Genomic DNA, 15,799 nt, shown 5'->3' on the forward strand with positions numbered 1-15,799 from the left:
GCATCACATTATATCCCATTGAATGATATCCTATATACTCTGACTTCTTAATAGAAACCAGTTGAGTCTCCCCCTGCTGGCTACAAGACAGCATGCAGGTTTAAGCTACTTCCACATTGGCTTCGTGTTTGAATGCAGAGCATCTGTCCACTTCTTACTTACAGCTTTTAATGGTTCCATCTCAAACAACAGCTCTCCAGAAACTCTTTTTTTTTTTTTTTTACTTTGCAATCATCCGAACAGAAAAGTAGGCTCACCTAATTGTTCGACCTACTTTTATTCTGACTTTAAAATTCCGGAGTCAAACAACGACTTAACAGCTGTTGCTAAATAAATAAATACAAGATGGATGCATGTTGTGAGGCCACCACTTTCCTATACTGCATGCTAATGAATGGAGGAGCGAGACGCCCTGCAGAGAGCCTCATGTTCTCTTCCAGATGGCCATACGCTGCAACACGTCACCTCCATTCCTCATTTACTTTCATCCATTTGTGACATTTATTTCTCCCCAATTGTCTGGAAGATTTATGTGTGAAAATGCCAAGGCTCCGAGCTCAGGAGTTTCTCCTCTTTCTTCCCCTCTTTCTCCTCTCTGCAGGGGCTTCAAATGCGAGGTTACTGACACCACCGCAGGCCCAGCGGGGTCCCTTGGTACTCACCATGGCGGCACCACAGGGGAGCAGAGCGGCTTGCTGAGTTCCACACTTCAGTGCAGGCATCCCGGCAAATGCTGCGGGCTTGCCCCAGGAATGCTTCCTGACCACAGCCTCGGTAAGTGGCACTAACAGGGAGCAGGAGAGGAAGAGGGGAAAAGGGAAATACAGTTATCAAGGCAGACAAAACAGAGGTGTCACACAGGACTGCTCTGACTAACTGACTTGTTCCTGACTGTCAAAGGCTTCTTTTTTTTATTGTCAGAGTCATGGATGAAAACAAGCTCAGTTGCACAAAAGGCATTTAGGTGTATTTGCTAGACTATTTCAGACACTGATATTAGTATCATTATTGGCCTCTAATAATCCCAAAGTGCAGCATCCTTCTGGTGTTAGCTATTAAGCTAGTCAATGTACTGACCTGAGGATACCAAAGACAATTTTCCCCGAAAGAAAACAACTGGTTTCAGGTCATTCTTCTTGTTAAAATAACATTTAAACAACAATGTGGTGCTAGAAGAGAGTTGAAAGTCAGTCAAAGCTAACAAAGTGTCAGGAATCTGTGTTTCTGCACCTCACATTAGTGTCAGAGGGGATTTGGATTTCACCAATACTCCAGTCTCAGTACTGAAATCTGTATTGGTGATTTTTTTGACCGCTTGCGTTTGTAGCGTCACATGGCTGGAAACGCTAGATCGTCTGAAAACTAATAATGAGTGTTTTATCAGCTCTTGGCCATGGGGGCTTGTTTTCTTTGAGTCTTCACATTACCTGAGTGTTAATGCTGATGCAGCAGGGAGGTAGAGACGATACGGACAGACTGGTAAGCTGCGTGAGGGAGCATGCGGGTGCTGGAGGGGATACAGGTCTGTGCGCATACTGTACCAGGCGTGCGTTCGTGTGTTCGCGTGTGTACACATGAAATCAAGTGGACTCATCAAGATCAAATGAAACAGAGAGGGAGACATTGTCCTGTTAAGATCCCCAAGTTTAAATCCTTTCTGATGAGCCCGTTTCATTTCAAGTATCAATCATCATCAAACATCTCAATTGTATAACAGTACTTAGAGCCGATCTGAATGCACACACGCCCACACAGAGGGCAGAGATAATACCCTTATATTTTAAGTAAACTCTTTTGATGACACATAACCGCGCTGGGGCATGCTTAAACCCCAGCACACTCAGCAGTGGCTCCATGCCACTTTGTCTCCACTAATCCTCTGTGATCAACTCATATGTGGAGAAAAGGGACGAAGCTTTTGCATGCAGCCTCTTTTACAGACACACACTCTGTAAGTAGGTAAGTACAGAAAAGGGACCGGGAAGGTGGGGAAGTCCCATGAGCTCACTGTCTAGCCTGATAACACAGCCGCTACGCCTACCTGCTCCAGCTACTGTAACACCAGGGAGTGTCTCCGAGGAGGTTTTTGTTTTTAAAAAAGGCTCATTCAGCTCCTCTGTGTGTCATTAAATATACAAAAAAAAAATGACTAAACTTGCAAGATTCTGGCCTTGTTTAAAAAACTCAAACCAGTGAAATACAAAACCATTCACTTATGAGGGTCATTGTGACACTTTGATGAGTCAAAATTTCCAGTAATAATGTCCAACATTAAATTCTCACATTCTTTGCTAATGCTCTGACCTGAATCATTTCCTCTTGAAGGAAGGAACAAGTCAAAGTGATTTTATTTGGAAAGATAAAAAAATGCAGCTCGGGACGAGGCTAAGCCTTAAAAGTCACGCGGCTTCATGCCTCAACTAACCTCAAAATAGAAAAAAAACAACTTAACAAATGAGCTCGTGAAAGACAATCAACATTTCTGAAAAGGAGAAGGTCCCTATGTTTACAAAAAGTAAGATTAATGAGGCATTGTAGGGATAAAAAGGCAAACCAAATGCAATTTAATAAGAGAAGTAATTTCATTGTTGCAAAGGGGAATTCTGGGATATTTTAGAAATAAGAGGCCAATAAAATGGAAATGAGTTTTAAGGCATTGATTTAAGTTCTTACAGACTAATTTCCCTTTAGCCAAATCAAACATGAAGCTGTTTGAAAATGAAATGAGTGGACGATAAACCAAGCATCAAATGAATGTTGTGATGACCTCATATGATTCATAGACTAGCCAGCTAAAGACTTACAAGCTTTAAAATGAGAAACTCATCAATAAACTGTGATTATGCACCCAAAAGACATCTGTTGGCTGCAACACTGAAAGTATCATGCACATCTTTGGACTCACCTATTCCCTCTTTCCATGTTTGTATTCTTTATAGGTTGTGGTTCATCAGGAAGTTAAAATAATTGATCACTTCCCTGTGCCAGAGTTGAGTATTGACTATAGTTTTTTTTGTTATCTGATCCGCATCTGTTTGGACACTATAAATGCTGCCCTTCATCATATAAGCCCCATGCACATTGGATAACAGCGTTTCAAGATGTGCTCTTACACAGGCATGAATCCAGGCTGCCCTCTAGTGGTCGTTTCTGAGGAGCAGGGTTTTTAGTTTGACACTGTTTGGGTTGCTCATCCTCCATCCACACACCCTCCCAGCCCAGCACAGAGCAGATTTCTGCTTGTGTGTGTGTATGGATAGAGGAAACTAACTGCTTTACTAACTAATAAATCTGAGTCGTGCTAATCAATGCAGTTTTTATTCGATTGTTTCAGAATGAGGACAGCTCTACTATGTGCTGAGGAGCCAGAGTGTCTTACACAATGATGACATTCATCCAAGAGTATTAGGTACGTTTTTTTTTTTGTCAAAATTGTCTTAAATGAATCATGTGTTTTGGATGCGTTTACTCTTATTGTTAAGTTCTTTGTTTGTTTTAAGTCCACTTACTATGCCCATGTGAAAGATTCAATCTGCTGAAGTGTAACAGCTGGCTGTATCGAGTACAAAAGTAATTGAAGAGAATCAGGGTCGTCAAACATCTTTTAGTAACGTGATGTTGTGTCAGATCCCTCTGATCTGCAGTTATAGGTCTGATGTTTTTACCCTTAAGTCAAAACTAAATCAGGTGTCACCATGGTGACCTGTGGAACAAACTGCCTGCTGACCTGAGGTCTGTAGAAATCTAGTTCTTTTAGGAGCGCTGTGTGTGTGTGTGCGTGTGCGTGTGTGTGTGTGTGTGTGTGTGTGTACATATTTGTGTGTGTGTGTGTGTGTGTGTGTGTACATATGTGTGTGTGTGTGTGTGTGTGTGTGTACATATGTGTGTGTGTGTGTGTGTACATATGTGTGTGTGTGTGTGTGTGTGTGTGTGTGTGTGTGTGTGTGTGTGTACATATGTGTGTGTGTGTGTGTGTGTGTGTGTGTGTGTGTACATATGTGTGTGTGTGTGTGTGCATATGTTCAGTTGCCGTATGATCCTCCTGCGCTCTACAGAGAAGAGAGAGGGAGAGGTTTTGTAAAGGAGAGAGTGGGAAGCCTGTCCTGTCAGTCACCACATCAGTGTCAGGACCAGCATAGAGTCAGCCCAAGGCCTTGCTGCCTTGCTCTGTTCTCTACCTGGCACTGAAGCCTACATCGTCCAACCTTCAACCCGGCTAACGCCGTGTGTCAGAGCACGACCGTGAGTATGGAGGCTCAAACAGCTTCTATTTAAAACCTCGGTTCGAAAATTTTATGACGTATGAAATTACGTCATCAGAAGAACCGATTCCATGGTCGCTAAGCTGTATGATTACAAACATAATAACAACTATTAATAATAACTTCAAATACAATCAATATTGTTTTTTTTTTTCCAGTATGTACACTTTATCTGACACTGATCCATTTTTTCTAAAACAAATCTGCAGCATCATATAATAAAACAGGGCAACTGTTTTCTTTACATTAAAACCTAGTGTTAAAGGTTACCTATCCGGTTGTTGAGCGATGACGTCATTAAACGGCCTACAACTGTTAGATTATTTTCATGATGACAATATTACGTCCAACCTGTAAATGCACATTCATGCACTAGTTATTTTACGCACCTCTCTTGTTGAAAGTTATACCGTTGTTTAGTTTGCAGTTATGCAGGCTACACCTACACGATGTAATTAAATCATTTCAAGTGGTCATTCTCAGGTAGGGCAATAAAGTAATAAGAAGTGTCTTTTTTATGCAGGCTAAAGGTTATTATGGAAAAGTCGCACTTAATCCGAAAACGTTTTTCAAGTAGGCCAGGCTACCTGATTTTACCTTTATGCTGCTACTGAGCGTGTTGGTAGCTGGACCAAACCGGGTCAAACCACTTTGCTTCCTCTAAACCAGGGGTGGGCAACTGGCGGCCCGGGGGCCACATGCGGCCCCCATCAACCCTCAACGTGGCCCTCAGGTTAATTTTTTACACATTATTTAATTGGAAACATGAAGAAAACATGATGAAATCTGCCATGAAATCATGAAAAGCGGAAATATGTCCATAATAATATTTGATCACTGGTATATGTTGAGTTAATTTGTGACATAATCGACTGTAATCGTTTTTTTGTATTCTACAATTTGGCCCCTCTGGCAGTGAGAATTAAATGAATGTGGCCCTTGCTGTGACCAAAGTTGCCCCCATCCCTGCTCTAATCTGTTTTACAAAGACTGGAGCCTAAAAGTTTTTGAACCATTTTTGTAAGCTTGTAGTTCGTGTGTCATCGGATGATATTAACTCTCCTGCGCCCCCAGTGGCCGCACCTCACCATTTCAAGAAAATCACAGTTGAAGAGTCAACCTGGAGTCAACAGGTGTGCAAAGTACAAAAACCTGAGGATATTCTGGAAGATAAACAAAAAACAATGAATAAGCACCTTGACACTGTACTAAATGAAATATTTTTTGGAAATATTTGCCCTTAAGTTTATCATTGCCATTACATAAAATTGACGATATATTCTGTTTTCCAATGTGGTTTTATACTGCAAATGACAATAAACTGAATTGAACTGTATTAATCTTTAGTCTGTTTTTCTTTTTTTAATTTTAAGTTTTGTAAGTAGCCCACACAGAGAACACGGAAGAGCAGTGGGGATTTATAGACTTAATATTTTTGTTGTCAACATCAGCTGATCTACAGTGGCTACCAAGGAAACAGTGAAAGTGACAGAACTGTCACACACATCCTCTCTCCTCGTCAGTCAGGTCTGCTGGCAGCGAGACAACGCACAGAGTATGTGTTAAGGAGTGATGGACCACATACCGACATGCCATGGAGCAGCACAATGCTCCCTGTGTTGGTTTGACGGCAGGTAACTACTTCCTCCTCTCTTGACTTGACTGTAAAAGAGGGTGTTAGCTATAAGCCAATTAAACAAAAATGATAATTAGCTACTGCTTCCTTCTGGTGCCTTGGAAGTACAATACAGCCTGATTTATTGCCATTTCAAATTATTCACAAAGCTCCATCTTTTATTAGAAATATAATGAAAACAAATTCATATCCTCTTTAATTTGCTCGTTTTCCCCAGAGACGCTGATCAGAGTTTTACTTCATGAAGATGTGTAAAAAATAGACATAAAAACATGATGTTTATAGAAGAAAACAACATGCAACTTATGTAAGTGATTAAAGTGCATGCCAAAGAGAAGTCAAGGGTGTGATGAAGATATTAAAATATTAATGAAAGAAAGCTATGCACTTGGCACTTTATACAGTCACTCAGGGAATACACACCCATGTGTAGATGTTGCATTATCATTGAGTCATTATTCAGACACAATGGAGCATGAATGGCAAAATCATTTTACATTTCAGTTGTGGCAGGCTACCAATATTGGCTAGAAAGTTATGCACTTTGGCTCAAAAGTGTGCAAATCTGCAGATTCAAACATTTTACTGTGTTCTCCCCAAACCAACAGTTCAGTCTGTTAATTACTATTCAACAAATATCTTTCAAATTGTGCTAAATTTTCTCAGCAGTAGGTGACCATACCTGCAAATTACAGGAGATAGCAAATTTCATTTTTCTCTAAAATCCTGCAGCAGAGATAAAAATGTTTTTCAGGCCCCCCCGACTGCTTGTACACGCATAGCGAGGTGTTCTATAAAGACTAAAACCAGGAGGTGAGAAAACAGGTTGCACCGGTTCTCTTACCATCACATCAGACAAAGGGGGCTGAAGCTGAGCCAAAAAAACAAAACAAGTGGGAGCCTTGCATTGGGATGTGACATTACAAATAAAAAACCTCACAAGCAAAAAGGGAAATGAAAAAAAAAGAAACACATGCACACAAAGGAACATTTGTGCAACAAAAGGACAACACGATGAAATAGAAACTGTATAATATATGAAATGATGATGTTGACTCCCTTGATGTAGAACTGATGGACCCCATGTGACACTCAATGTAAGTGCTGTGTGACAAGCCTGTGAGTTTTGACATGTGCGTGACAATGCAACCATGCAAACCACATTACTCAAATTCTTCTCCCCTAGTGGCCACTGACTGTGTGCTTTGAGTTTCTAATACAGGTATGTTATAACAATGCAGGACATACTGTCTACATTTTTATTCATTGAAAAACAAACACCATGCAATAGGTTAAAGCAGTCTATTTTAAGACAACAAACACTTTATAATAAGCAATTGCAAAAGAATAAAGAGCTCTCAAACAGACTCAAATTCCTATGGATTTTGGGGGAGTGTTTGTACAAACACCCTGACATTTAAAAGTCTCTAAAAAAGGACAAACCATGAAGGGAACTTGCCACCAAAATTGGTGTCACTGTGTCAATAATTACATGTGAAAGCAGGAAGTGAGTCTAAACTCTCAAAAGTAACAGTGTTTAATTTACATAGCTACAATGAGAGTAAGCAAACATCCATAAAGTTTTGGATTTTCAGATTAATAAGGAATAAAACACTAAAAACAAAGCAAAATGTGGCAGTACACTATATGTAACAAATAGATGTGCATGTAGGTGTGCCAGTCATTTGAGGCTGTCTCTGGTTATATTAGCTTAATGCAGTAGAAATGATAATGCATAAATGTGTGGTTTAACTGCTCCCCATAAAGATTTGTAAAAGTCTTTGTTGATTTTTGGATTTTCTTTAAATAAAATTTGTACAGGAAGGCCATGGGAGTCATTAGGTGTTAATTTTGTTGTCAGTCCCTTAGCAGCCCAAGCCTTCTCAGGGCTTCGCGCCGATCGTTTTCGTTTTGTGCTCGAGGGCAGATCAGCACACTGATGCCCTCCGATCGAGGCAGCTTCTGAGAGTTTTTGGAGGGATGAGGGGCAGGCAAGGACCGCCGTAAGTCTGGCTCTTTGCTGGTGGCACGGCCCACTTTCAGACCTTCTCCCTGAGCTTTTGAAAACTCTTTCCCGCTCCCCAAAGAGGCAGGGCGCGGACGGCTGTTTCGCAGCTGACTGGGGCTTAGCTTGCCGCCAACTGCAGCTATAATGGAGTCTTGACTTTCCATATAGCTGCTTAGACCCAGGCCAGAGCGCTCCAGGGTGGCTGATTTTACACCTAGAGCCTTGGGTGGGGTCAGCCTCTTGACCTGGACAGGAGGGGTAAAAGGGGGTGTGACCTCTGATACATCATTGCCAGCAGACAGTTCATTATCAGAAGTTAAAGATCCATCAGGGTCACTAAAAGCATCAGGTGCCAGGAGGATTTCAGGAAGCTGGACTACAGGAGCTCTAAGAGTCCCTGGTGGTGAAGCATTTGGAGACTGGAGGGAGGCAGAGGCAGGAGATGGACTGCGGTCATGGAGAAAAGAAGATGGTGTTAAGGGGGGTGTATTTGAGCTGACTGGAGAAGGAGGAGCTGCCCATGACCTCCTACTTTGGGGCGATAGTTTAGGACTCAGGTTTGGGCTTATATCTGAATCATCACTTTTAAGCAGGCCAAGCTTTCGGAGTGCCTCCATGCGGACCCTCTGATGGTCCAACAACAGACGGTCACTGCTGTTTGGCACTGAATGCCCTGAGCTGCTATCAGCCACTGCTGCCCTCTGTGACTTCAGGAGGATGTTGGCAGGAAGCTTCTTGGGTTTAGGGGCCACAGCAGGTGGACTTCTGGGTTCAGCGGTTTCTGGAGGAGGGGGACACACTAGGGAAGCAGAGCTGAGAGGTAATGGACTCAGTTCTTGGGGGTTGTTTTGAGACTCAAGGGAGGTCACTGAAGTTCTCTTTCCAGAGGCTCTCTCTCGAAGCTGCTCCAAGTCAACAGTCTTTGCTGACTTTTTATTGGATAAAACTGAAGATGATAATAGGTCTTTTGCTGTCAGGGGCTTTGCAGGAGGTCCTGGTACGTCCATGAAGTCTGAAGGCGGAGGGATCAGACCCACATCAACCTCAGGGGCCTTAGTGGACTCATCCAGGGAAAGGCTGGTACTTGGGACAATCATTAGATTGCCATCTTCATCCTTGGATACACACAACTCTGGTGCATGAATAGCTGCAGAGTGAATTTCACTGGCGGACCCTGATTCAGTGATTGGAGGTCCCAGATGAGGCGCAAGCTTCTCTGATGTTTCAAGATCTGCCGTGTTAGATGCAGAGCCAGGAGAGGACTGTGGTTCTGAGATTCCATTGAAAGCATGTTGCAAAGCTTGGTCTGATTTCGGATCTTCAAGGGACTCATCAGACCTGACACTGGAAATGTCTAGAAAAGAAAAGCCCAATTGCTGTAGTTAGTACAACAGCTTTGATATCATTTTAGTGTAAAAATGAAAACATGGATACAGCGCCCTTGAACTTTTCAATATGTTCTCATGTTAAAACTCCAATTTATTGTAATAATAAAAAAAACCTCTAAGTAGTCCATAATTTGGAAGTGGGGAGAGGGAGATACATTAGTATATAAAATCACAGTAAAAGCAGATATGAGGCTTTTTGAATACCAGGTTGCAAGACTGTAAAGGGCAGAAAAATACGATGGTACATTACATATGCACGTCTCTACACTATCAACACATTCATGTAGGTAACTGAGCACAACAGACTACTTCTGTACATGAACACACCATTTGCGCTCATCAGTCCCACTTGTAATCCAGGGTCTGGTTCATCGTTGGATATGCCGCTGTCCTCCTGCACCTCCAGCGCTTCAATGGTTTCCTCGAGATACATGAGACATGCCCTCTCTTCTGGAGATAAGTGCTCCATACTGTCTCCACTCTGCAACAGAAATGAGAGATGACACTTTAAAATTTTAACTTTAACTCTTCAGCAATCTCTGCCACCAGCAAAGGAACAGCAGTTCAAAGGGGGGTTGTGTTCAAACATCTGCAAAGGAATGACTAATGACACTATTTCTGTTCTGTTCTTGTCTGTTTTTAATTCTATATTGTCATGACAGAAGAATTTCAAGTGACTACAGATGCCTTCTTCTCCCCTCTGGTCATCTTGAAGAAAAAGTCCCCCTGCAACCCTCATAACAAAACCTCAGAGTAATTCACCTGTAACAGATTCACTTCCCCTCATCAACTTTCATTTGAGCTTTTCATACTGGTTTTGAAGGTCAGAAATGTCCAAGTAGACATGTTTAGCACCTGACACACAAATCTCACTTCTCTATTTCTCTATTCCCACGCAGGACAGACGCACTGTCAAAGGTAGGCTTGTTCAAAACAGACACAGAGTCAACAAGCAAAGTGCGTCTATCTGTTCAGTTATACAAGGAACAGATAAGCAACAGTCAGTAGGACCGAGATGAAGATGTACAGCAGCACTCACGCCGGCAGAGTTCACGCTGATTACACTGTCACAGCTCCCGGCACTGTCCATATTGCGCAAGGGTTCCAAGGCAACACCGCCTGGCCACGTGTCACTCTTAGGCATTGCACAGGGGAGAGGACGAGGGCAGGACTGAGGCTCCACGGTCCCTTTTTGACTGTGCAGCTCTCACAAAGAATCAGTCCCCGAAATAATCTGAATATAGAGGATAGAGAAAACAATGTCAAAACGCTTATTCCACTTAGTACACTTTATCAAACACATATACTGATCGCTTAACATTAAGACTTTTTTTGAGGCCATTAACAGGTGATGGATAACAATTTCGATAGTCCACCTATTGCGCAAAAATGTACTCTTACATTTCTCTTAAGCTAATATGTGAACAGTCAATGGAAACAATACAAGTCAAGCAAATTCCGTTTCTCTTTCCACCAGACATTGATTCCCTTTTTCTGTTTTCTGTCAGCTATCACTAAAGGTTGAAAGGAGTTAAGCATATTGAAAAAGAACCACCCTTACTTTGTCCAAGACGATTGTTTTATTTTAGCTACATCCTCTGTTGTCTGGTATGACCAGAAGCTTTTTGTGGCTTATCATCTCAGATAATGGTTGCTAACTCTTGATGCATATGGCGTCATATAAACACTAACTGGTTCAGTTCAATGGCTTTATGAGTGTTCTCTGCTTTCACTACTGTTTATCTCACTTTCACTACACAAGTGTAACTTGAGTATCCTGTAAGAGGCACTTTGGCTACAAGACTTAGGTTCAATAAAAGTTGCACAATCTCACTAAAATCTGTAATCTATTACATTGTAAAACTGAAATGAAAGCTAGAAAAAATATTAAAATAAAAAAACCTTTTTCTATTTGGGTATTATTTTTTAATAAAATCTCAATAATCTATTAATTTCAGGTTATCAAAAATGAGCCTGCTTCTATCTGGTAAATGGTAAATGGACTTGAGCTTGTATAGTGCTTTTCTAGTCTTCTAACTACCCAAAGCGCTTTTACACCGCATGTCACACCCACCCAGTCACACACTGACGGCAGAGGTTGCTATGTCAAGTGACCATTAGAAGTTACTAATCCCATTCATACGCCGCAGAGGGTGTGTTGCCAAAGGACCCATTGGACATGTGGTGACAGGAGCTGGGGATCGAACCACCAACCTTAAGATTGGGAGTTGACCGACACTACCAATTACCCCTATCTCATATGAAAATCTCAAGTTTTAAGCCTTCTGACTGTTGGTTGGACAAAACCACATACGGACAAATTCATTCAACTGACAAAATAAAAAAGCTGTTTAATCGTTGTATCAAAAGAAACCTTTGATTGGGCACGTTTTCAATATAATTGATCCAAGTTTAAATACTTTCTTAAATTTACAGCTTTAGCATGATCTGCTTTCTGAACTGTCACAGGAAGAAGAAGGATGATATTCTGTTCTGCTGTACAAATAACTAGAAGTCACACAGAAGTGCTCTAAGCTGTTAAAAGAAAGAGACAAATGTACACCTTGGTTAGAGAATATGCATTCTTCACGTCAAGCACCAAACGAATAAAGACAGTTTATACGCCAAATGATGTTGCAGCACCACAGCTTCTTAGTATTTCCTGCCTATTATCCTGTCCATATTACTACTAACCGTTCAGGGATAATACGAACAACTCAAGGATAATTACTTAGTTCCTTAGCTGGGGGAAACCCATTCCAGAGATTCTCAGAATCATCACAAATAAGAGGCCTCAGATTCTCCTTTAGGGGCTTGAGGTGTATTAGCACAGGTTGTGTCATGAAGGGATGATATTTGATTAACTAGTGGTTAAGAGCCTGTGATGGGCTTTGACTAAATATGTCACACAAATACGAAATCCTGCACCCGAGGCAAACGTTCTCATGTTTTATAGCTTATTCATTACATGGAGAGAGCTGCACAGTGAGGCTCAGACTACGCTTACGAGTTCATGTATGTCATATATAAGATTTACCAGATTAAGAGTTTCCCTTCATGAACTATTGCCATTGTTTATCTGTGAATGAGCCCCGTATAGGACACAAGCTGTGTGAGCACTATAGTGCATGAGGGCTTATGATTACTGAGGTTTGAGGTTCCTCCTCCGACGACACAGACACTCATTTACCAAAAACAAACCGGCTGCTAGAACGAGGAAGTTCTAATACCAGTAAAGAGTGATACGAAATGTGTTCCAAAAAAAATGTGGAACACCCTTTTCAGATATCTCACATATGGTACAGGAGTTTTGACACTGTGAATGATTTGAAATGATAAAGAAGTTGATGGGTTTTATTGAGGGCTGGAGCAACTTTCAAGGACACTGAGGTCATTCTGTCTGCACTGATTTTGTTTATTCGGGGGAGTTTGTGGCAGATTGAAACATTTTTAGACTCGTTTAAGAAAACTCAAGCCTTATTGTTTACAGCTCTGATTCATTTGATCACACCTTATGTCATTCTTTAATAGCATCATAACTGTCAAACATGAGTCAAAACTGAACCATGATGAAAATTCTCAACTGATTACTCCATGAATCATCTGTACTTCTTGATGTGACATTTTCCACTTTAACCCTGTTCTACAGCAATCTATGTATGTTGCAAGATCTCTGATGATTACAGTACTATTGGCGAGAAAAGACAACTTTAAAAAAAAAAAAAAACTGACTTAGAAATAACAATTCTATACGTTACAGAAAGTGTGAATTAACAAAGATCTAGAAACTCAATTTCCCCAGGCAGAAACGTTCACTTGTTGTCGATAAAGTGAGAAGAGGTGACTTTGTCTGCAGTGATCATGAAACTGTTCTGCGACTAAGTCGGAAACGTCTGCTATGGAGCAATGACAAACAACATTGACATATGGGTTCTTGTTGACATGAAAACATTGCAACACCAGTTGGGGAAAAACATGATCACCAACAACCCATCACATGTTTTCTGGTAACAAAAGCTTGTTGATGAGGCACTCAAAGGCTTGTCAGTGAAGGCTTTGTTAGCTGCTAATTACCGTCCCTCCCATTAACCATTCAGATCAGCCGAGAGCGAGAGACAAAATGCCCAAACTGGAGCAGCCAACACCTCTCAAACATGAACTAAAACATGAACAAGGCATGCAAACCTGTAATGCAGCTGTGGGGAGGCTCACTACTACACCCACAGCTGAGTCAGGACTTATTGGTGACAGGAATGTCACTTTGCTTGCTTACATTCATCTGGGCACTTTGATGTACTTGGGCGTTCAACTTGACTTCAAGTCAGGAGATAATATTGTGTTTAAACTATGACAGGAGGCGGATCAGCTGCAGGTCTTTAATGTGTTTACTGTGAGAACAGATGTACATATTGTGAGCCAGCATTACACGCAAGAAAACATCATTTAGACTCCATGATGACAAACTAAGGCATGTTGTTAAAAAAAAAAAAAAGTAGTGTGCTATGCGTTCAAGGACAGCCAAAGAACTGGTTTAATGATTAGCAGTAAACAAAAGGTTGTGCAACCCAAAACCTGCTGGAGTGAACAGATATATTTCATTAATGTTTAACTTGGCTTGTTGTGCCACAAAAAAAATGTCTGTTATTGACATGAAACATGTGCAAATATGTGTTCGTTATCTGCCTCACCAAGCCTCCAAATATTCAATGATTAAACACTTATGATAAATGTGCAGTTTGATGAATAAGAGGATTGCACAAGCATGAAAAGTGGTTGGAAACGATGGTGATATGTGGGAACATGCAAGAGTTTCTGCACCTTTTTCACTGTCTTTACTATTTAACTTCCCTCGACCCAAACTGCGGATAACTTTCTGTTTAAATAGGTCACAGTCGAAAATTAAAGAAAGAACTACCTTAAAGGTCTTAAAGGTCTTAAAGGTCTTGTATTTTGTCAGCACACACAGAATAGGGATTTACAGACACAATGTAGCCAACTGGCTTGAATATAATAATAAACACGTTGTCTTCATAGCTTGCAAATACTCTGTAGGCTATGCATTAATAAAGCAGATATAAACACTAACGCCAAAACTTAAGGGTTTCAAGATAACTTACCGGGAATGAAAAACAGTCTTTGTAAAACTCTTATTCAAGAAATAACCCACAAAATGTTGTTTTCAGGGTCAGTCCATATCGGCAGTGAAGCTCTCTCCGCTCACAGTCGCTCAGCTGCCGCCTTGTTCTTGGAAACACTCCTACACGACTAGAAAGAACTGATGGAACAGGTGGGAAATAATGTCAGGTAATAAGCCAGGTAAGCCAGTTAACTTCCTCACAGGTTGGCTTTTGGCCAATCAGCGAACGTCTACGGCGAGACGTCAGCGAGGAAGAGCCAATTAAAAGTGAAGAGTCTAAATGAACAGAATTGCAAAGCTATGGACCATGGACTGTTAAAATATAGACCTGCAATTGATAGGCTACTTCTTCTAAAAAAAATATATAGGCTACATGATATTAAATGAAACAAAGTTCACTGATGTGTAGGCACATGCGTTAATATTCTGAAAAAGACGAACTGATGTGTTTTATATGAGGCTATATGACTTCTATTTTTAGTTGTGAATTATTTTAATGTAGGCACATTATTTTTATTCAACAGGGAAGCACTGCTAACTCCCCTGTGATTCTTGACACATAGGTGCTTTTAGCCAATACGTGTGCGAAAAGTTAAGAAAATAATCCAGAATTTCTCAAGATGGTTATCAGAAATAGTTCTTGCAAGGTCACAGAGTCAGTGCGTTACCAATTTTAGAAAGGATCATTATCAGAAGACAAGAAATATTGCTTTAATTCTTTACATTGACGTAGAAAAAATGACACTGACTACACTTTTTTACTTGGTGATTGAAGATAAAAGTCATTCAAATGTATTCTCTGTGGACGCCGAAGAGGCTAACTCTTGTAAAAGCTGTGGCAATCCAGCCTTTCAAGATGTTGTAAATTGGACTGCTCATGATAACTTGAAAGTAACCACTAAAAAAAAAGTCAGGGGAACACCAAAGTCAGTTGACTGTATCCTGTGGGGACCGAGACATTTTGCAAAACAGTATGTGGCATTCATTTAACACGTCTGTCAACAGAGGTGCCAACATTATCACCCATAGAGTATCCCTTCTTTAGAAAATGAATCTAGAACTGTAGTATCTGTTTTGACTTATCTCGAGGACGCCAATGATGGGTGGTATAATTCTATCAAGAAGTCATTATCATTTAAAACATCTCCAATGATGCATTTATAACTGCATTATTACTGAACAGAAAGGAAGTACAGCAGCCAAGTGGATTCTCACAACCTGTTGAGCTTGTTTTATACAATGGCTTAAAACCAATCTGCACAGTTTAGAGTAATTAAAACATACTTACATATCCCAATAAATGGAGCATACAGTATGTAGAAATTGGTGTCATATAAAAACTAAACATTATTTACAGGGTACATGCTC

General features: G+C 40.8%; 1 protein-coding gene across 1 annotated transcript; it reads right to left on the reverse strand.

The window, feature by feature from the left end:
- Window positions 1-7,143: 7,143 nt before the first annotated feature.
- Window positions 7,144-15,739, reverse strand: LOC109985268 (specifically androgen-regulated gene protein). The gene is made up of 5 exons (XM_020635547.3): window positions 15,720-15,739; window positions 14,412-14,569; window positions 10,334-10,528; window positions 9,622-9,775; window positions 7,144-9,260 (listed from the first exon to the last, which is right to left on the reverse strand). The coding sequence occupies exons 3-5, from the start codon at window positions 10,436-10,438 to the stop codon at window positions 7,756-7,758; spliced, it is 1,764 nt and encodes a 587-aa protein (XP_020491203.1). The 5' UTR covers window positions 10,439-10,528; window positions 14,412-14,569; window positions 15,720-15,739; the 3' UTR covers window positions 7,144-7,755.
- Window positions 15,740-15,799: the final 60 nt, after the last annotated feature.

This window comes from Labrus bergylta, chromosome 12 (genome assembly GCF_963930695.1).
Source record: "Labrus bergylta chromosome 12, fLabBer1.1, whole genome shotgun sequence".
Taxonomy (NCBI): domain Eukaryota; kingdom Metazoa; phylum Chordata; class Actinopteri; order Labriformes; family Labridae; genus Labrus; species Labrus bergylta.

Excerpts from the sequence above, each read along its gene's own strand:
- LOC109985268 (XM_020635547.3), bottom strand. The coding sequence starts at position 10,438 with ATGCCTAAGAGTGACACGTGGCCAGGCGGTGTTGCCTTGGAACCCTTG. Across the intron at positions 9,776-10,333 it reads TCAGCGTGAACTCTGCCGGC|AGTGGAGACAGTATGGAGCA; the intron begins GTGAGTGCTGCT and ends TTTCTGTTGCAG. Across the intron at positions 9,261-9,621 it reads GGGACTGATGAGCGCAAATG|ACATTTCCAGTGTCAGGTCT; the intron begins GTGTGTTCATGT and ends TTTCTTTTCTAG.